At 42.0% G+C, this 22,825-nt stretch overlaps 1 protein-coding gene and 1 long non-coding RNA gene across 2 annotated transcripts in view; both read left to right on the top strand.

Moving 5' to 3' along the window:
- TTC8 (tetratricopeptide repeat domain 8) overlaps positions 1–16,519 on the top strand; it is a 32,561-nt gene extending 16,042 nt beyond the window's left edge. Inside the window, exons 7-14 of the mRNA XM_053377655.1 lie at positions 1,563–1,648; positions 2,197–2,284; positions 4,000–4,110; positions 6,232–6,371; positions 8,372–8,546; positions 9,674–9,796; positions 15,528–15,611; positions 16,334–16,519. Coding sequence (XP_053233630.1) covers positions 1,563–1,648; positions 2,197–2,284; positions 4,000–4,110; positions 6,232–6,371; positions 8,372–8,546; positions 9,674–9,796; positions 15,528–15,611; positions 16,334–16,453 — 927 coding nt within the window. The 3' untranslated portion in view covers positions 16,454–16,519. The remainder of the gene's footprint in view (positions 1–1,562; positions 1,649–2,196; positions 2,285–3,999; positions 4,111–6,231; positions 6,372–8,371; positions 8,547–9,673; positions 9,797–15,527; positions 15,612–16,333) is intronic.
- Positions 1–18,787, top strand: part of LOC128408255 (uncharacterized) — a 213,737-nt gene extending 194,950 nt beyond the window's left edge. Inside the window, exon 2 of the long non-coding RNA XR_008329008.1 lies at positions 17,491–18,787. This is a non-coding gene — a long non-coding RNA (uncharacterized LOC128408255). The remainder of the gene's footprint in view (positions 1–17,490) is intronic.
- The last annotated feature ends 4,038 nt before the right edge of the window (positions 18,788–22,825 follow it).

The raw sequence follows: 22,825 nt of genomic DNA, 5'->3' as shown, positions 1-22,825 counted from the left end.
AGTAATATAATACCTTTATTGTCAATGTACAACCTGTGTACAATGAAATTAACCGAGCCTCTCTCCCCCTCACAAACACTCAATCTCATTGCACTCTGTGTGCTTATCGCACAACACACCACCTTGCAAGTCAGTTGCGCTATGTTATTTTCCGTTCTCATCCTCATTTAATCCCCACAACAACCCTGTGAGGTAGGTTTGGCTAAGAGTGCAGGATTGGCCCCAAGGCTTCCTGGGCCTAGATACATTCACTCTTTAGTGGCTTTTCTCTCGCAGTGCGGTGGGTATGAAGATTGTTGCTTAATCCAGCACCTCCCATCATGTGGCATACCAGGTTTTATACCAGTTACATCCATACTTTGATAAATTATTGTTTTCAGAGCAGAAGTATACTAGCCATATAAATCATCACAGAATTCCCTCTAGTTGAGACAAACAATGCTTTCATTTTTTATATGTCCATGTATGTTCTATGCACTGTAACAACCCGTTCTGGGCAAGGTGCTTTACACATATGCAAGCAACACAAATGTACTGCTTGTTTGAGGCTTTGTTTCCTCCAGCACTTTCCCCCTCCAAGCTACAAGCTGTCTTTCCAGCTAGAAGGAATGAGTGAAAGAAAGAAAGCTTGCGTGTATATTTGCAGGAAACTGCTGGAGGGGAAAAGAGTCTAATAAAGAACGATGGGCACATGAGCTGATGCATGTGCATTGCCGAATTAAGACAGTTTTTCTTGAGTGGAACTTTTCTGCATCTAAATGGCTTAGGAATAGCAGGAGTATATGTGATTTAAATATCCACTGATTTAAATTAAAACATTCCAAGTTCCCTTTCTTCAACAATTATGTCAGTTTAACCAAGACTGGGAAGAACCAGGGGTCTTAAATCTTTTAAAGAATTTCCTTCTTAATAGAGCCCCCAGCCCCAGATTTCCCCCTTGAAACTGCTGATTGTTTAAAAGCTGGGTATGGTACAAAAGCGTGTTAGGGAAATGCTATTGCATATACAGAATGCACATTGTGAGATCTCTGTACACTTGACAAAGCTCCCCACTGTGTGTCAGCCAGTGTTTCAAAATACTGTTCAATGGTGAAGAATTTAATGATTAGCTGGCTGCTACTGCCTTTTTTACAGCTCTCTAAACTCTACTCCCTCAGTCTCCAGCTTTATAAGCAGGCTAGTATGGTTTGGGGGAACGTGTACATTTTTTGTATTAAATCTGCAAGCCCTGAAAGTGTTGATCCAATTAAAAGCAGATAATACTTGAGATGAGGAAGAGTTGTGCTGCGACACCTTAGCTATTAATTACATTTTTTGGCTTTGAGAGGTTTTTTTAATGCATTTATGAAACACATCTGTTAATTCTGCAAGTCCTTAAAACTGATAAGGTTATTACTTTCCTTTCTGGTTTTCACCTGATAGAGCATTTTAAAAACAGTCAAAATCCAGTATTTTTCTCTCGTGTTATATTCTTTGCTTTAATCTTTTTTCTTTAATTTTTTTACATGTTACTAATCCGTGTGTGTGTGTTTTTAACTCTCATAAGTGTTTTGTTTTTTAAGGCTTTAGATTTGGCAGCATATGCCACGCAACACGCTCAGTTCAAGGACTGGTGGTGGAAAGTTCAAATTGGGAAATGTTATTACAGGTAAAGCATCTCACCCGTTCTTAAACCTGGGGCTCAGTCCAGTCTGCTCAACCCAGTGAATGTCCCAGAGGGAGATCCCTATAGGGCAGGGATAGCCAGCATGGGTATTGTTGGACTCCAGTTCTCATCAGCCCCAGTAAGCTTGGCAAATGATGAGAGATGATTGGAGTTGTATCCCAACAACATCTAGAGGGCACCACATTGGCTGTCCCTGCCATAGGACATAACAGAGGCCTGGTCCACATCTGTCAACCCTTTCCTTATCCCTGTCCAGCTTTCCCATCTATTTAGTCCAGTCCAAGCAGAAAAAGACGGGCTGAGAGTTTCTTGTTCCCCTGCCATGGGCTATCTACTTCTTTTGACAGGGTTTAGCAAGATCAATTCAAGGGGAGGTGGAGAAGACTAAAATTTTAATTTCCAATGTCCTATTTCCCCCATATTTTTCCACGTTGATGGTGCTTTTTAATTTAGAATATTTATAAAAATGTAATCTCTCCCCTGCTATGTTTCTACAGTTTTGTCATACCTTTTATTCCATTTTTCCTCAGGCTAGGATTATATCGTGAAGCAGAAACACAATTTAAATCCGCTTTGAGACAACAGGATATGGTAGATACAGTACTGTATTTGGCAAAAGTAAGTTGGACTTTACAATGAAAAAATTAATCATTTCAGATTAAAAGTTTGAAACTGTAACCTGGAAATGCAGTGACAGCAGTACTGAAGCCCTTGAATTTGAATGTTTTCAAAATATTAATATTTTAACCTTTTTACAGGTTGGTCAAGGATTTTATCTATTCTTGTTAATAAAATTGTTTGGCTTTGTTTTTCAGTTACTAATGCAGTTTTCTAGATCGCCTTTCTTTTTAGCTGCATGCATTTGGTTAGTTTTAATAACTCTCTAGGCTTAATAACTCTTAAGCCATCACTCTTACCGCAATTCTGGTATCTGTAATACTCCTTGGTGCTGCAAGTAGCAAACTTGCACTGATTTCCTTGTCCATCCCCCTACCCTATTTATGCAAAAACCAGCATGTCTAATTAGCTATATGTACAATATTGAAACTGAAACTTCTCTAGCTGTGTGAAACCTCCAGCTCTCCCTTTCTCCTTCCTCCTCTGCCCCCCCCCCCATGTTGCTTTTCAGAATTAACAAGGTACCATGTAATCTTCCTTTATATGTAAATCTGTCGCTGAATGTGTTTATATCAAGGGGAGCAATTATGGAAAGCTGTTGAAAGAGAAATAGGTTCAGGTGTTAAAGAACTGAGAAGAAACAAGACAAGCACAATGCAGACATTTAAAAAACTTTTTAATGCAGGTATTGCTGGGATTAATCCTTTGGGAGCTGCTATATAGCTTATAAACAGACAGAAACTTACAGTGAAGACTGCTTTAGATGCAATATAAGACGAACGTATAGAAATGAGTGTTTCTGAGAGTAGATTGTTGTGGTTAAACTGCTTAAAATGACCTCCTTTATTGGTAATATCATTTTGAGATGGTCAGAGTCCAGCATGCCTTTTAATAAAAATGAACCTAGCCAATCTCATTTATTCCTTCTCTCCAGGAAGCAATTACTTCTGTTTGTCAATAGAAGAGACAGCAGGGAGTAGTTGGCAAATGAATGCAGTGATCCTGGTGTTCTTATTTCTATTGCTTTTTATGAAGACACATTTTCAAGCTGTTCTGTATCCTGTTAGTCACATAATTCTTGCTGAAGGTGCCTTTTCAAAGGAGACGGTTCTCTTTCAGTGCAAAATTTGGGAGGATTTGCTATTGTAGTCATAGTAATTTGTTTCCTCACGAAAAGAGTTGGGTACTGTTTGTACCACTTTGTGCTCTTGCTTTATTGCCTATTTCATTTAATGAGAACACCAGTGACAGCTGACTTTCTGTTTTTCTGTATGCCGTGTCAGCAGTACATATTTTATCATGCTATTTCACTGGTATGCGTGACCTCAACAGGTTTTGCTCTCACAAAACAATATGTTTACACCGTGCAGCTTGAAGAAATTGGTTGGGTATTGAGTTCACCTGCATAACAGGTTATATGCCTATTCCTCTAGCTAAATCTGTTAGGGCCCAAGCAGAGGGAAACTTGGTGTTTTCCCTGGCAGCCATAAGCTTTTTCCACCATGTAGTTCTTCACTGAGAATAGAGCTATGACTGTCTGGCATACAACTGAGTGGGAAAGTGTGGAGAGGCAGTTTCCCACCCTTTCATGTTACTCCTTGATGCTGCCTTGTTCAGAGACTTTTATGTAGCACCTATACAACAAACAGCTACTTGTCAGATGTTAGAATCATTCTAGCCATTGATGCAGATGCACCCATCATTTATTTGCTCAGGTGTATTCCCGCTTAGACCAGCCTCTGACAGCTTTAAATGTTTTCAAGCAAGGATTAGATCGGTTTCCTGGAGAAGTCTCCCTCATTTGTGGTATTGCCAGGATCCATGAGGTATGTAAAACAAGTTTCTATTGTAAACGAAGCAAAGTTACAGGGAACCAGGCAGAGGGCCTTCTCGGTAGTGGCGCCCGCCCTGCGGAATGCCCTCCCATCAGATGTCAAAGAAATAAACAACTATCTGAATTTTAGAAGACATCTGAAGGCAGCCCTGTTTAGGGAAGTTTCTAATGTTTGAAGTTTTATTCTGTTTTAATGCTGCCCAGAGTGGCTGGCTGGGGTTTAAATTATTATTATTATTATTATTAAACAAAGATAAGTGTCCAGCATGCCCATTTTTGTCCTCAAAAATTCACTGCACTAATTTCCAGCACGTTGTAATGCAAGTCAAATTATTCAGTGCTTGACGTGGGAAGCATGAACCAAGCCTACCCATTATTGTAGTCTTATTCTGGAATATAGGAACATAGAAAGCTTTATGATACAGAAAGTCAAGTCACTGATCCATCTCACTCTGAAGTGTTTTACACTGGCAAGAAGTGATTCTCCACATTTTCAGACTGGAAGATGGTATAGATTGAATCTGGGGCTTTTTGCATTCAGTGCACACCCCTTCCGAGTTCTGTTGCAATTGTCTTTCTAGCTTCAAACAACTTCAAAGGCAAATCTGCATTTAGTCCGGTGAGGCATTGCCTGATATTGACCTTGTAGTCCTCTGTCTTCCTGTAGCATTTGTTGTTCACTTCAAACAGAAGAAACAAATGTCTGAGTGGGCAAAGAACCTGTCAGAAGGACTTTTCATAGACTGATACTGAGTTAATCAGTATTTGTCATTTGGGGATTCATTTATGCTAGTAAGAATTCCTGCAGTAAATCACTTCACTTCACCTTCAGCAGAGTGTATCTTTTTCAGTATTTATTTATATATACATACAAAATGCTTTCTCCATATCCTTGAAGGAGCTTACAGAATATAACATTCAATGAAGGAGTTCACAAAAGATAAAATTCCAAAGATAAACATTCAGTGATTAAAATAAATTAAGGTTACTATTCTAAAAAAGAGTTACTGGAGACTTATTTCTGAATAAACAATCCACACATAATAAACAGAATAGCTCAAGGTAAGCTAAAAAAAGATAGCCACTATCTTGAAAACACAGTTATTTCCCAACTTGTAACATAACAGAGGAGCTAGAGAGGGAGGAGGGTCATTCAGCAATATAAAATATAGTAGATGGGTGGAATGCAATGCATCAGTTTTAAAGATGAAAGCCTGTTAATGCTATTAAAGGGTTTGCAATGCTTGTTTTATAATGAAGATACAGATGTTTTCGAATTCAAGAGTTTTGTAGTTTTGTCTGATGTGTAACCTTGTCTTCACTTTGCTAGGCACTATTATATATTTATGCAGAGAACAGTTGTTTAACAACTACCATCTAACATTTGCTGAATCATTGTTTCAGAAAGAATTTGAAATGTTGTTTTGTTTACAATTTCCTTTAAAAAGAAAAAGCTCAGGGCAGCTATATGGTGAACATTCCACATTGTGCTTTTCGTTCTCCCTTTTCTGTGGAATTGCTCAGCAGAGGACTGGGAGAGTAGCTTGGCCTTTGATCAACCACTCTAATGTGAATGTGTCTACTCAGAAGTAAGCACCATTAAGTTCAATGGCACTTACATCAAGGTAAGTGGGCTTGTAGCCCCAGGGAGGCTTGCCAGTGCCTTACACTTTAACAACCAAGCTTTTAAGTGGCCCTCAAAAAAACTTTTGTCCATGATTGTTTACCTAACCGACTGTCAATCAGAAGAGTGTGTTTCCATGCTATAGGAAACTGATGCTACTATGCAGTACTGTTTACCTTGTTGCAGCCTATAAATAGCAAGAGAAACCCAATAGCATGCCTACTTACTGTGAGTAGGCTTGGAGAAAACATATGGAGTCCTATTTAAAATTATCGTTCTGCAGTATAGATGCTCTTTGGCAATAAAGAGGTAGGTGGAGAAGAGGCAATTTGCAAGAAGGCATATAAACTTGGGTGCTGTATACTGTCTAATAAAACTTGTATAATCTCTGTTCCATTTTGTCTCTGCTTATTATTTGAAATATTACTGTTACAGATTTATGTATATATCAAATTTACTCTTATAATGTGTCAATGTTCCCATCTGTAGGAAATGAACAACATTTCTGCAGCTGCAGAGTGCTATAAAGATGTCTTAAAACAAGACAACACCCATGTGGAAGCCATTGCATGCATTGGAAGTAATCACTTTTATTCTGACCAGCCAGAGATAGCATTGCGGTTTTACAGGTAGGATGTGCATGTACATTTATTCAAGCCTTACGTCAGCTGAAAAGAAAAACTAATGGCTGGTGTAGATCTGGGGATGGGGGCATGGCCAACTAGATTATATCTTTGCAAGAATCCTAATGTGATAGCCCTAGTAGGAGCCTGTGTAGGATCTGTAACCCTGTTTGTATAAAGCATCCCCAATAGGTTTCTATGCAACCTTTTCTCCAAAATGCACTAGAAGAATTAGTCCCTTGTTTCTGAGTGGCTCTTATTAGTTCTACCTGCCTGTAGTATACAGCCCATTAATTCACCACATATCCCCGAAGGCTGCGGCAAACATTTGTGCTCCTTTTTCTGTTAAGTGTTCTGAATGTTCTCAATGTTAAAATTGTTTTTCCTCTTATCCGGAACATAGATTTTCTGCCTAAATAATGCACTTGAGTTCCTTTTCTGGGCTTTCCCCGGCAGTTTCTGTGAGCCATTTGTAGCAATTATGACTCCGCAGAACAAAGGGTGGCTTTGTTGTCTGATGAAAGCTCTTTGGCAGAAAGATGAGATATAATTTTAAATGATAAATAAATAAAATTTCAAAGGGGTGTGTGCTTGAATGCTGGACAGAATGAGCCTCCGCAGAAACCCAGAAACAAAGGGGAATGCTTTTTTTAACCCTTTACTTTCTAGATATTGCAAAGGTATATTTGGTATTTGAAAGGTTATGCCATTAGAAATGTTTTAGACCTGATGAAACCCCAGACTTTATGACAACAGAAGTGCTTTCTGGGGTTGCATTGTTTGACTGTTCTACTTAGAGGTGCTCCTCATGGGAGATGATGATGATGGCTGAACAGTATTTAGAAAAGTCCCATCAAATTGTTTTGCTTTTGGGAGTTAAGAGGGTTTTTTGGGGGGGAGGGATACATGAGTGCCAAATAATAATTTCACCCATTTTAATATAAATTTTACAATAGTGACACTCGATCATTTTAAGGCCAGCTTTCTATATTAGAAAGTGGGTGTTGAAGCTATTGTGAAAGCTGAATTTGACTCTTGACCAAGACAGAGGCCCTGTGGATAGGCTATTTCCTTGTCTGGGAATTTGGGAAGCTGCCTCTTCTGGGTGGAGATGAACTCTCTCTGAAGTAGCACGTGTGTAATCTGTGCATGCTCCGATACCCATCACTGTCAATAATAATAATAATAATAATAATAATAATAATAATAATAATAATAATAATTTATACCCTGCCCTCCCCAGCCAAGGCCGGGCTCAGGGCGGCTAACAAGCAATAATAAAAACAAGTTGAATGAATACAACTTAAAAACAAAATTAAAATACAACATTAAAATATTGAAACATTAAAATATTAAAATGTAGCCTCATCGCAGGAGGAGAAAGGAAAAGAAAAAAGAAAGAGGGGGAGGGAATCAAATTGACTCCAAGCCAAAGGCCAGGCAGAATAACTCTGTCTTACAGGCCCTGCGGAAAGAAATCAGATCCTGCAGGGCCCTGGTCTCATGAGGCAGAGCGTTCCACCAGGCCGGAGCCAGAGTTGAAAAGGCCCTGGCTCTGGTTCAAGCTAATCTAACTTCCTTATTGCCCGGGACCACTAGGGTGTTGCTGTTTATGGACCTTGAGGCTCTCCGTGGGGCATACCGGGAGAGGCGGTCCCGTAGGTACGAGGGTCCTAGGCCATACCAATAGAGGTACAGGTGGACTTCATGCCAGCTGGGAAGAGTCCCATGTTGCAGTTCTTTCTCACTATCTTCTTTGATGCAGTTTTTTCAAGAAGGGTGGCAATAGTGTGGGAAGAACCGCTGGCTGTGTTTCTCCCGTGAGGTTTTGTTTTTCTGATGTTGCCGAGTAGCATGGAAAGAAATCATGCCACAGCAAAGGGTCAAATTACTATTTGTACCTTCTTTTTTCCTAAAAATTATGTGAGTAGTGTTCATGCAATATATAAGTTGCTTTCATGATCCATACTACAAAAGAAAAACGTTTCTTTCCCCTCTTGAACTAGACGGCTCCTGCAGATGGGTATTTATAACAGCCAGCTCTTCAACAACCTGGGCCTCTGCTGTTTCTATGCCCAGCAGTATGACATGATTCTCAGCTCCTTTGAACGTGCCCTCTCTCTTGCTGAAAGCGAGGAGGAGGCTGCAGATGTGTGGTACAACTTGGGACACGTAGCTGTGGTAAGAGCCAGTACTAGTTAAGAATACTTCATTGAAACATTTGTGTGGAAATAATGAAATGTTATCCTAGAATGCTATTTGCAAGTCAATAACACTGCCCAGTTTCTGCTTGGATTAGGGATACAGACCTAGTTTTGAAGATCAAAAGGATGCAAGGAGGAGTGCTTTTGCTTTCTACATAGCAGAATCAATGTGAATGTTGGGGAAGGCAGGAAAGGAAATAGGAGGGAATTGCAGCAAAAATAGATAATGGCCTCAGAAGGCTGCTTAAAGCTGCCCTTTGCACTTAAAAGTCCCCCAGCCCAAGCCATATCAAAGTATTTCTGGACAAGCTTTTGTTCCTCTGTGGCAAAACACCCTGCACACACCTTTCAAGGGCACACTATTTCCTATGTTGCAATCGTAGCATTAAAAACCGCTCTGGTATTAAAGCCTGGCTCTGAATCAACCTAATGCAGTACAATGCTATGCCAGAGTAACTTCAGAAGACTTCCTCTTTACGTTGTCCACATCTCTGTGTATTAACAGATGTGCAATAATTGATTGAGGTGCATACACACCACACACATAAATCAGTGCCCTCTGCCAGTCGCTGGGAGCAGTTGTGGGATTCAGCAGCATACTGTCTGTAAGTCTGCATGTAGCCAAGGACCAGAGCTCGGAGGTAGTGAAAGTGCTTTGCATTCAGAATTTCCCTGGTTTAAATCCTGATATCAGGGATGATGAGAGTTATAGTCCAACCACATCCTTACTCTTCCTCTAGAGCATGACAAAATGGTTAGTAGAATATGGCAGGCATGGTGACGGATGAGCTCATATGTGTATACACACACTACCCCCTCCCCAAGCAAGATCTCTGGGGGGAAAGGAGGGTGGCTCAACTTGTGTCTGAGCAGGTTTTCTCACATTAATATTGCCCTCATGTGCAGCATAATCTTATCCATAGGAATCAATGGCCTCCCAAGGAAATAAGGGGAAATAAAGTGGTTCGGGTACTGTTCCAGGATCTAAGCGACTTGAGCTACATACATAGTCCTTCGATTGCTTCTGTTTCTTGGCTAAACTAAAGGCTGACAATGATGGCAACTATTTTTTTTAATTATGTATTTTTGGCTTTTCCTTCTCAGGGAATAGGGGATATAAACTTGGCTTACCAGTGCTTCAAACTTACCTTGGCCAACAACAACGATCATGCAGAAGCTTACAATAACTTGGCTGTGCTAGAGATGCAGAAAGGCCGTGTAGAGCAGGTTGGTATTCTGATCTAAAGGAAAACAGTAGCTTACATATTGTTTCAGGGTAGTTGTTGCTTGCCTTGTTATTTGCATTTGACTTCACTCTCCAGGATGTCTGGCTCAAGGTCAGCAACTACACTACCTGGGGTATACGAGACATCCATTTCTTTCTGGTATAATTCCTCTGTGTATTCTTGCCACCTCTTCTTGATGTCTTCTGCTTCTATTAGGTCCTTTCCACTTTTGTCCTTTATTATGGAAATCTTTGTACGAAATGTTCCTTTCATATCTCCAATTTTCTTGAACAGATCTCTGGTTCTTCCCATTCTATTGCTTTCCTCTATTTCTTTGCATTGCTCGTTTAAGAAGGTCTTCTTGTCTCTCCTTGCTATTCTTTGGAAATCTGCATTCAATTTCCTGTATCTATCACTATCTCCCTCGCATTTTGCTTGCCTTCTCTCCCCCGCTATTTGTAAGGCCTCATTGGATAGCCACTTTGCTTGCCACTCAATATGCCAGCAAGTTTGGAAAACTCAGCAGTGGCCAGAAGATTGGAGAAGATCAGTCTACATCCCAATCCCAAAGAAGGGCAGTGCCAAAGAGTGCTCCAACTACCGGACAATTGCACTCATTTCACACGCTAGCAAGGTTATGCTTAAAATTCTACAAGGAAGGCTCAAGCATTATGTGGACCGAGAACTCCCAGAAGTGCAAGCTGGATTTAGAAGAGGCAGAGGAACCAGAGACCAAATTGCAAACATGCGCTGGATTATGGAGAAAGCTAGAGAGTTCCAGAAAGACATCTACTTCTGCTTCATTGACTATGCAAAAGCCTTTGACTGTGTCGACCACGGCAAACTATGGCAAGTTCTTAAAGAAATGGGAGTGCCTGATCACCTCATCTGTCTCCTGAGAAATCTCTATGTGGGACAAGAAGCTACAGTTAGAACTGGATATGGAACAACTGATTGGTTCAAAATTGGAAAAGGTGTACGACAAGGCTGTATTTTGTCTCCCTGCTTATTTAACTTATATGCAGAATTCATCATGCGAAAGGCTGGGCTGGATGAATCCCTAGCCGGAATTAAGATTGCCGGAAGAAATATCAACAACCTCAGATATGCAGATGACACAACCTTGATGGCAGAAAGTGAGGAGGAATTAAAGAACCTTTTAATGAGGGTGAAAGAGGAGAGCGCAAAATATGGTCTGAAGCTCAACATCAAAAAAACGAAGATCATGGCCACTGGTCCCATCACCTCCTGGCAAATAGAAGGGGAAGAAATGGAGGCAGTGAGAGATTTTACTTTCTTGGGCTCCATGATCACTGCAGATGGTGACAGCAGTCACGAAATTAAAAGACGCCTGCTTCTTGGGAGAAGGGCAATGACAGGCCTAGACTGCATCTTGAGAAGTAGAGACATCACCTTGCCAACAAAGGTCCGTATAGTTAAAGCTATGGTTTTCCCAGTAGTGATGTATGGAAGTGAGAGCTGGACCATAAAGAAGGCTGATCGCCGAAGAATTGATGCTTTTGAATTATGGTGCTGGAGGAGACTCTTGAGAGTCCCATGGACTGCAAGAAGATCAAACCTCTCCATTCTGAAGGAAATCAGCCCTGAGTGCTCACTGGAAGGACAGATTGTGAAGCTGAGGCTCCAGTACTTTGGCCACCTCATGAGAAGAGAAGACTCCCTGGAGAAGACCCTGATGTTGGGAAAGATGGAGGGCACAAGGAGAAGGGGGCGACAGAGGATGAGATGGTTGGATAGTGTTTTCGAGGTTACCAGCATGAGTTTGACCAAACTGCGGGAGGCAGTGGAGGACAGAGGTGCCTGGCGTTCTCTGGTCCATGGGGTCACGAAGAGTCGGACACGACTAAACAACTAAACAACAACAACAACAAGTTGTTGCTTGAGATGAATGAAGGGTTAAGAGGCTTAGAAGTCTCTGGAGCTTTGGAAGTTCATGTGTTTCCTGCTGATTTCATATTCTGATATGTAATCTCCATTGTAAGAAGGAAGCGAGACACGGGCAACGTACACCCACCAGGAGCGACACCTCAATGCCTTCCATATGCGCTGTGTCAGAAAGATTTGGGGCATCATATGGCAGGACAGTCTCTCAAACAAATATGTGCTCTCCCAAGCCCACATGCCCAGCATGTTCACACTTCTGTCTCAGCGACATCTACGCTGGCTTGTTTGTGTATACAGAATGGAAGATGGCAGGATCCCCAAGGATTTGCTTTACGGGGAACTGGCTTCAGACACCAGGCCTGTTGGCAGACGAATTCTGTGTTACAAAGATGCCTGCAGATACGACATGAAGGCTGGCAACATTAACCCTGCTGTGTAGGAATCCCTTGCAGACAACCACAGGGCCTAGAGACAGACAGGTGGTTTATCCACAGCAGTGACCAGAGGAGACATGACTGCTGGGAGGAGCACAGAGAGAAGAAGAAATGCCATGGTTCCTCTGTAAAACCGACGGCTTCATTTGCCCCACCTGCAATAATGCATGTCTCTCCCATATTGGTCTCTACAACCACAGCAGGCGCTGTAACTCTCCCAACAGTTTGACTTTACTCACAATGGTGCACTCTTCCATTGTTTCCTGAGACAATAAATAAAAGTTCCATTGTAAGAACGTGGCTGGAAACAAGCACAGGTTTATTTACAGCATTCTTGCAGCATGCACTGTTTGAGAATTCTAAAGCTAGGAAACAGATCTGAAGACCGAGATGAAAAGACCATAAACACCACCCTGAAACTGAGCATTCAAAGTGGACTATATTTGTTGGTAGAGAGCAACAATAGAAATGCAGTGGGATCTTGCACCGTTGGATTGTTGCACTAACCCAGAAATGGTACCTCGGGTTAATAACTTTGCTTCAGGATGAGAACAGAAATTGCGTGGTGGCAGCGGGAGGCCCCATTAGTGGTACCTCAGGTTAAGAACAGTTTCAGGTTAAGAACGGACCTCCAGAACGGATTACGTTCTTAACCCAAGGTACCACTGTATCTGTCATTACTCAAATTGCATGCGCCTTTCTGAAAATGTCATCAATAGAGTGTGCCTTTGACTTGCCATTTGGTTGACTGTGAACAAGATTGATGAATTTCTTAATTGAATAGTGAAAGTGTTTTGGGGGGATTTAAATTTTCAGCAGATAAGCTACAGTACAACATGCAGTCCTTAGAGCTCTGTTTCTAAGCAGCAAGTTGCTTTTGAGGCTACTATATAAATATTCTAGCAATTGCCATGGCAACATTCAAATGTACTCCTGCATTCCTTGTAGTGATAGATGAAGATCAGTTTTACAGAGCCATATTCAGTTGGCCTATGCTTAGGCTTCATTTGTAGCTTAAGGTATGATGACAGTGAAAGAAGTGGCTTGTTGCAAGCTGCTTAAAAAACCATTGTCACTTGAGTTCAAGAAACTTTCAGTGCATTTGCAGTTTGTGTGCTTGAGGTTTACCTCCTGAAGCTTAGAAATCACCACACTTTCCCCACTCAGCAACAACCTCTTCTTCATAATCAGGAGTGCCTCTATGTCAAGGGTAGCTGGACTGCAGCATACAAACAGCCTGCCAATGGGTTTTGGGGTGGCTTGCAGACCTCCAAAAAACCCAACAATTTTCCATGTTTAATTATCTTCATTGGGCTTTCACAAGTGCCCTTAGATAAGTTTTGCTGCTTTTTAACTTAGTTGGGGCTTCTCAGAGCTATTTTTCTAGCAAAAGAGGTGCTGGAACTCACCATGAACACCTCCCTTGTTCTCTTAGAATGGCAATGGCGCCCTCCCCAGAGGTGCCGGAACTGAGTCCTGGGGATTTCCAGCTGAAGAAAAGCCCTGGGGCTTTTTTAAAAAACCCAAATGTCTAATCGATTATTTCCTGTTGCTGCTTCTAGGTGTGCTCTTAATAGCCCTACTCCTTAAAAGCCCTTTCAATTTACTTCTATTAAACTGCTGGTTGCATTATCCCTCCCACGGTGATGCCTGCAGCAGCTGATGATTAATGATCGTTCCCAAGTGCTGCCAAAGGCATCGAAGCAGGACAAACAGTGCAGCCAGCCAGCAATTAATAGAAGTGAAGCTAATAGAAACAATCAAGGGGAATAGAAGTATAGAAGTCAGCATCACCTGTTTCTCATTGGTAAGCAAATTGCAAGTATTTGGGGAAACTTTGGCTTTGAAGGGACTTTGAAGGAACCATAATAAAGAAAAAAACATTTTTTAAGAAATGCAAATGAGTTGAGGAGGGGACTAAGGAAGTGAACAGCCTGACCTTGGATAGAAAGAAAATTAAAGGTATTCATCTTCCATATCAGCCACACCTCCTTTTCTATCCCAGCCACGCTCACTTTGCCATGCAGGCCTCAGAGGGTTGACTGTGAGTCATTGTGTCTCTTGGCTAAAACAAGGTTAGGTGCCCTGCTCTAAGTTATTTCCAGCCATGTGTTTTCTAGGAAACATGCATACAGTGCACATCCTTGCTGTTACCTTGAATTAACTTCCCTGTTGCTGCTTAGAAACCAGAGTTGATGCGATTAGAATCCTGAAGTAGCAGCTCTGTGACAACATTTATTAAAAAAATACGTAAATCCATCCCCAAATTCCACCCCATGTTTGCTTGATCCATGGCTTTCATAAATTGTACTTCTGGTTTCTCAGACGCAGATCACGATGCTGGCAATTTCTTTGCCGCTTAGGCTGGGCAACTGAGTGCTGTGCGAATTGGGGGGGTCAGGCTGCATATATGCACAGTGTATCATCCTTCATGTCTTCCTGTGACAGCCTGTTTTTCCGTGAGCCTCCGGGAAACACTAAGATAAGAATTCTGCTGTCCAAGCACTTCAAAGGACAGAACATTTGTCAATTCTAATCCTTTGCCATCCTGCAAGAATAAAGCTGGAGGGTGAGCAGATAGGGAGGGGAACTGCACATTTGCAGGGTTTGGGGGTAATGCTAATTTCAGAGTAGGCTGCATGTGTGTGGGTGCATATAATGTTTTATAAAATTATATAACATTGCATAACATATCTCCTGCTAATGCTGACAGTTGCTAATGTGGAGGAATGTTACAGCAGCCCCGCTTGAGAAATGGACAGTAGATCAGTGGTAGAGAACTGTTTTGTATGCTGAACGCCCCCAGTTCATTCCCTAGCACCCTCTAGGCAGGGTTGGAAAGACCTTTGTCTGAAACCGTGGGGACCTGCAGCCAATCCATGTATCTAAACTGAGCTAGATGGACCCATGTCTGAAACTGGAACCTTAATTTCCCCTGTGGATGAGAGGGTTATGACACTATGCTGAGATCAGCTTAGAAAATGTATTTAAACTACATCAGCAGAAGACCAGCGGATGTATTTCGGTTTATGAAGGATGCAAACCATAATAAATCAAAGGAAAATCAAAGTCACGTTATAAAGAAAAGAGTCTTAGGGATTGAGAAATAGAGGGTGCCAAGTATGCAAGGGGAAAACTGGGATACAATGATTTCATGTGAAAATAAAGTGTGCAATAAAACTATTTAAACATCAGGTAAAGTGGTGGTTACGCACAAGGATTACAGTATGCAAAATTAAAAGAAACTACAACTTTACCACCCAAACCCCACCAGCCCTCTAGTTAAAATGCACTATATTCTGACTGTCCCAACTGTATAACAAATGAAAAGTAGGAATATCTTGCCCTAGACAAATCTATAGGTCAGTTGTGCGTCTACTTTTTGTTCTTCAGGCAAGAGTGTTTCTGCAGACTGCTGCACGGATAGCACCTCATATGTATGAGCCACACTTCAATTTTGCTGTACTGTCTGATAAGGTAACATCATTGCTTTATGCTTTCGTTCTCTCTCCAATAGGCACAGGAAGCGTACGGTCTTCTCTGAGTTATCAAGGGAAGTTCTGTATGAAAATTGTAGTTTTGGGGAAGCATTTTCGAACTTCCAGTGATGGGTTTCACAAGTGGTTTTCTTAAATGTACCTTATGTTTGGTGGATTGTTTGAAAGTTTTGCTAATCCAGAGTACTTGGGCAAGCTCATGTTGGGTGTGGATATGCTTGAGATCTATTGGTCCCAGGAAGTTTGGGACTCTAAAGCACTGCCAATTGAGGCCAATTTGCAGAACACACAAAAAGTATGCATTTCCTACAAAAGAGGCACAAGACTTTGATTCCTGAGTATGCTAAAGATATCCAATATTAGAAGCATTGGGGGAGGCAGCAGTATTTTTTATCACTGGTTCTTATGAGCATTTCATTTCTACACGTTTTCCTCCTTCTTTGTATAAAAGATAAAAGAGTGGTGTTTTGAGATCTGATCTATTGACTCAAGTCAGAACTATTGGCATTCTGAAACAGTCTCCTGTTGAATGCATTACTGTAATCCATGGAAATAAATGAGGGTGTGAGTGACTGGAGCCAAGTCAGGATTCTGTCTTGGGAGTTGGAATTTATTAAAGAGACTGGGGTGTGACCAACCTAGTGAAAAAAAAAAGTGTTGATGACATGTTTGTGTCCTTCGGCCTGTGTGTCTTTTTTGCAGGCTGGAGATATCCAAAGGAGTTATGCAGCCAGTCAGAAGTCTGAAGAAGCTTTTCCAGAGCACGTGGATACGAAGCAACTAATCAAGCAGTTAAAACAGCACTTTGCCAGACTTCGGTGAAACACCTTTGTCCCTCAAAGCTACTGACTTGTGCAGTTTTGCAGAGTAGATGAGTTAATACTTGAATCCTCAGAATGTTATTTATAGTGAAGTATTGTTTGTGCAGACTAGAGGCAGAGCTGTTTCCTTAAGCAGAAAGTGCTAGTTTGTTTCCTTCAAGGGAATGTTTTCCCCTTTTATTCACCATCTGGTTATAGTAGTGGTGCTCCACCATTTTGAACAGTTAACATGAGCTGTCATGTTGCTTAAGTTGTTGCACCAGAGCAAGTCTAGTATATGATCCTTTTTTTAAAAGAAACAACCTATTTGTACAAGACACAATAAAGGTTTGTCCTTTGGTTGCCAATCCCTTAAGTCTAAACTGATGCATTCAGGTTCTAAAGATCTCTCCATGCCACCCTTTTCCACACATTTGTGGTGATTTGGGGGCCAATACAGCAAGTGTAGCATTTGGGAGTCATACCTGAACCATCAGATTAGGGTTTAAGGCTCCAAGCAAAGAACGTAAGAAGCTGTTGCCTTTATTCCCCCAGAGAGAAGAGACTTTTGAGTCATGAGGTGTGTGTAAAGGCTGCTTGAGCATGAGTGGAACACTTTCCAACGAGAAGAAAAGGCAGACACAACAGGCAGTTGGCATCTATGAAATGCCATATTTTTTGCTCCATAAGACATAGTTTTTAGAGGAGGAAAGGGGGAAATCCCAGTTTTTGGGGGGATCAGCTCACAGTTATGCAGCTTCTTTTGCAAAGGGGAAAAGCCCCCTTTTTTGAGGATCAGCTCAAAGTTGTTGAGCTTACTTTGCAAAGGGGGAAAATCCTGTTTTTATGGGGTTCAACTCACAGTTCTGCAGCTTCTTTAGGAAAGGGAGCCATTTCTACAGTTTCCAGACAGATAATCTAATCAGCCAGTCACATGTCGCTAGGGAAACAAACAGCCTCCATCTGCGGAACATTCAACAATGGAGGCCTGGGCAAGGGGCCGGACCGGAAAGGGAGCCAGCAATCGACCACCACACGTTCACTTCATAAGACGCACAGACATTTCTTATGGAGCGAAAAATACAGTACCTCCCCTCCATTACTTATCCTCCTTCCAAAACTGTAACGTCCACTAAGAAGGTGATGGAGAGGTAACTATTACTGCCAACCAAAGAGATGTGAAAAGTCAGAAGATACTGCGGTTAAAAAATAAATAAATCTCTGCTGGTTTTGGATAGTTGGTGCTTGCAAACATTTGCTGGATGCTGTGGTTTTTCCTTTTAGTATAAAAAAGCATTTTCTGGAATGTTTCCTAGTATTGTATTCAGAGTAGTATTGTTTTGCTTGTAACTCAAAAGACAGCTGTCCCTTCAGTTGAGTCTAATCAGATTGAACTTGGCTAATCTTCCCAACCTCTTGTCTTCCAGATGTTAGACTCAACCTATCATCAACCTCACCCAGCATGGCCATTGGTCAGGGATGATGGGAGCTCTGGTCCAACAACATCTGATGATGATAGGATGGGGAAGGCTGAACTAGGCCAAACATTTTTTTATGATATGCCACGTAATTTTTTTGTTCTCATTGTTAAAAATTGGAAGAGTTATTTCCATTAAGCTTGTCTCAGAAATGCTTTTTCAGAAGAATCTGATTAAGTCAGTAAGACTAATAAACTGGGAGAAGTATCCCAAGCTATAATTTAGAGTACCTTGCGAGTTTAATCTTCTTCCGCACAAGCCCCTTCAAAATGAGCAGGTATTACATAATAGCAGCACTTCTAAGATGGAATATTGTGTCTATAGTTGGGAAACTAATGAGGAAGAGGAATAATTAGCCATTTTAAAATGGACTTCGTTTTAAAAAAGTACTCGGTTTTTCACCTAAAGTTTAAAAGTATCAGCAGAATATGTGCAACTGTAGACCAATATATATGTAATGCTTCCCGCCTATAGAAATTCATCATATAGCTTATCTTCCAAGCTAGGGTTGGTATGTTATGAAAGAATATCTCTTTACCAGTGCCAGTAAATAAAAGACTGCTACCAGTTTTCCCCATCATTCCTTTCCATAATCCAGTTGGTCACTCTTCTGCCCCAACTGCTTAAGTAATTTTGCCCCATTCTGATTGCAGGGAGTGCAGCAATTTTAACTGTACCAATTCAGTGGGAAAGGCAATTCTTATTCCTTTTAGGTTCCGCTTTTACATGGATCTGTGTTAATGTTACTTCCAATTTTTCACTGCATTCCACAGTGATTTATTATATTTCAGGCATTTAAACCTAAATTGTCATTTGTGAAGCTATTATGTATATTTAACTTTTAATACTATTTATAATAAAGCGTAGTCTATAATTTATTAAGAGTCTGTTTTCCCTTACTTAACCTTCAGTCAGTTCATGTACAACTTTGTAGTTTGCTAACTTAATTTTTTACAAAACACATTACCTTTATTTAAAGCATAGTCATTTGGAAAGGCTTGAGTTTTCAGGGGAACCTAGTTAGCTTTTGAAGTAAGTGAAAGATGACATCTCTGTCCTTAAGGGTCCCCAAAAAGGGAATAGAGAGGAAGCAAAGGCATAACCATTTTAAAATGAGAGATTTTTAAAAATAGTGATTTTGCTGCAATTGTAATTAGAATCTTGGAACGAGTCTCTGAGAAGGAGTCAGCTAACTTGAATCCGCTTCCTTTCAATCCAATATAGATATTAACATTTTGGAATATAGAAGTACGAAGTTGGGTCAATTAAATTGTGTAGCGTTTTAACAAAGACTCTCCTCCCTGGAAGAGAGGGGAGTGGTTGTGGGCGGGAGCCCGAGCTCCGCCCCTGGCAGGGGGCCTTAGCCCCCGCCCCTCCTCACCTGGCTGGCGCCCACGCCCACCGGAGGCAGCCAACCAGATGCCTCCGAGGGGCGTGTTTAGCAGCTTAATGCTGCGGTGCCAGCTCCACCTCCTCCTCAGTCGTCGTCATCCCTCAGCGAGTCACCCACCCTCCACTCCCATTTAGCTCAGGGTCTAGGTTTTTGGCCTTGCTATGGACCTTAGGTTGGTCGCCCCGGTTGTCTGGGGGGCCTGGTAGGAATTTTTCCATTTGGCATTAGGCTTATTGGTTTTTTTGCCTACCTCGTAGCAATTGTCACAACTTTTATGGTATTGGTGGGTAGGTTAGGCATTGGATTCATGTGTTGTGATGTGTCAAGGGCTAGGTGTGGCCATCGCCTATGCTATCTACCGTGGGTTATTCCGTTAAAGGAATCTGGCGGTCGTGTATTCCGTCCGATGCCTGCTTGGCGGGAGGCCATGGCACGACCCTCGGTGACATCAGGGGTGAGCCTATAGTTGGATTAGCATCAACAGGCTCCACCTACTGGTGAATAAACCCACCTCCTTTAGTCATCCAGTGCCTAAGCCAATACCTTTTCACTGCTGTAATCAATAAAGTTGTGGCCTTTTCTTGCCCATTAACCTTATATCACGTGTCCTCGTGTGTTTATTTCACATAGCGGGGGTCGGGCCCTCGATCCACAAACATCAGCTTGAAGCCACTAATAATCAGTCTGGCTAGCTAGCTGCATGCTGGATTTGTTTGCTTAATAAGCTAGTTGCTGCTTGCTCTTTTTACCCTTTCCTTGCCTTAAGCAAGGGGATGCCAATATTTGCAGAGAGCTGGATGCATACTAATTAAAGCCAATGTGGAAATGAGAACACAGCAGCACTACCACAGGAACAGCAGATCCTCAGACCAGGCAGTTAGTCATGGAAGGATGTCTCGGTTTTCCTTTAATTTGCATGAGCACCAATAAGCAGGCGAATCGGCTGGCCCTGGAGCAAGCTGCCTTTAGTTAATTTAGTATGACATGGCATAACACAAAGCTTCAGAAATGGTATCCATCTCTCTGGGAGAATTCTGTTCAGACGATGTGACCTCTTCATACAGTTGCAGTATCCCTAGAACACAGCAGTGCTTTGTGCATTTCCTATTTTAATTTGTAACTCAAGAGGAACGGTGTTTCGCCTGTATCTTACAAGCTACTGCTAAGTAAATTGTTAAGTTATTTAATCGATCTCTTCCCAAAGCAATTTACAATACTAATAATACTAATACTAATACTAATACTAATAATAATAATAATTTTTATTTATACCCCGCCCTCCCCAGCCAAGGCCGGGCTCAGGGTGGCTAACAAGCAATAATAAAAACAAGTTGAATGAATACAATTTAAAAACAAGATTAAAATATTGAAACATTAAAATATTAAAATGCAGCCTCATCACAGGAGGAGAAAGAAAAAAGAGGGGGAGGGAATCAAATTGGCTCCAAGCCAAAGACCAGGTGGAACAACTCTGTCTTACAGGCCCTGTGGAAAGAAATCAGATCCTGCAGGGCCCTGGTCTCATGAGGCAGAGCATTCTACCAGGCCAGAGCCAGTGTTGAAAAGGCCCTGGCTCTGGTTGAAGCTAATCTAACTTCCTTAGGGCCCGGGACCACTAGGGTGTTGCTATTTATGGACCTTGAGGCTCTCTGTGGGCATACCGGGAGAGGCGGTCCCATAGGTACAAGGGTCCTAGGCCGTGATGTCCACCTACTTACATTCATGTGTGACTGCATATATGTGTGGTGCTGGGAAATAAATGAATAGTTAGATTAAAAACCAGGAAATGGCAAGGGAGAGTTGGAGAGTCCTCGTGGCTCATAAGGAGACCTTCCCTGGACCTTGAAGAGAACTTCAGTGAGGGTAGAGGAAGCCCCAAAGAGGCAATAGATGCAGCAGAGCTCTGTTTAGGCTGCTCAGCCTCCCTGCCTAGTAGCTGACACGTGTGGTAGCGCAGCAGCTAGTGATTTTCCAGCCAATCCCAGAGCTTCATCTCAAATGTAGAGAGAGAGAGAGAGAGAGAGCAGGAAAAAACCACATGCTTAGAGGGTGCTTCCCACTTGCACAATTTTCACTTATGTGCACGGAAGCCTGGGACATAACTCCCACATAAGTGGGGGGGGGGCGGGACACCTGTATAATAAAAATATATAAAACGGTTCCATAGATAAAAGCAGTTAAAACATATAAAAGCATATTTTAATAAAAAAGTGCATATGCACATACAGAAAAAGAGATTAAAGCAGCTCACACAATAAAATCAATTCAATGCTGATACCAGCTGGAATAAAGAAAGCTTATTGAAGGAGGAATGTCTTTAGCATATGCTAAAAAGGCATCTGTCTGATATATAATAGGAGGGAGTTCCAAAGGGTTGCGGGTGGCGCTGTGATCTAAACCACTGAGCCTCTTGGGCTTGTCGATCAGAAGATTGGCGGTATGAATCTCCATGACGGGGTGAGCTGCCGTTGCTCTGTCCCAGCTCCTGCCAACCTAGCAGTTTGAAAGCACACCAGTGCAAGTAGATAAATAGGTTCCGCTGTGGCAGGAAGGTAAAGGGCGTTTCCTTGTGCTCTGGATTCCGTCACGGTGTTCCATTGTGCCAGAAGCTGTTTAGTCATGCTGGCCACATGACCTGGAAAGCTGTCTGTGGACAAACACCGGCTCCCTCAGCCTGAAGCGAAATGAGCGCCGCAACTCCATAGTTACCTTTGACTGGACTTAACCGTCCAGGTGTCCTTTACCTTTTTTTTAGGAGGGAGTTCCAAAGGGGAGGTGCTGCCACATTAAAGGCCCAATTCTGACGTCATGCCAGACCTCCTGGATAGGGTAGTGTCTGCAGGATGCCCTCTCGCAAAATGCACTGATCAAGTGGGGTTATGTATTGGATGAGATGATCTTTTAGGTACTGTATCCTGGTTCCAAATGGTATAGAGCAGGGTTTCCCAAACGTGGTTCTCAAGCTGTTTTTGGACTACAACTCCCATCATCCCTAGCTAGCAGGACCAGTGGGTAGGGATGCTGGGAACTGTAGTCCCAAAACAGCTGGAGACCCAAGTTTGCGAAACCCTGAAATAAAGCTTTGGACACCAATACCAGCACCTTGAACCGAGCCTGATAGCTAAATAAAGAAAATTTAGTTCTCTTAGTCTGTAGGGGAAATTGCAATTCCTATAACTAGAGCTGTGTGGTTGCATCTTGGTGAACCCCAAATCTTACAGCTGGACAAAAGCCTCAAAAGAGGGCCCAGCCTTGGCACCTGCAACTGTTTCAGGGAGGACAGTCTTGTACTGAGATAAGATTCTCAGCAGTCAAACAAGTGCAGCACACACACACACACACACACACACAGAGAGAGAGAGAGAGAGAGAGAGAGAGAGAGAGAGAGAGAGAGAGAGAGAGAGACCCAGTTTGGAAATAAGCCTAAAAGCCAAAACGAAAGAACATAAGAGGGGCATGACAGCACTGCTTAAGAAAAGGGCTTCCGAGTAAGGGAACTTGGAAAACCTAATAACGTTACTCC

This window comes from Podarcis raffonei, chromosome 1, assembly GCF_027172205.1.
Source record: "Podarcis raffonei isolate rPodRaf1 chromosome 1, rPodRaf1.pri, whole genome shotgun sequence".
Lineage (NCBI taxonomy): Eukaryota > Metazoa > Chordata > Lepidosauria > Squamata > Lacertidae > Podarcis > Podarcis raffonei.
The sequence above is the reverse complement of the archived record's forward strand: the minus strand, read 5'-3'. Positions and strand labels throughout refer to the sequence as shown.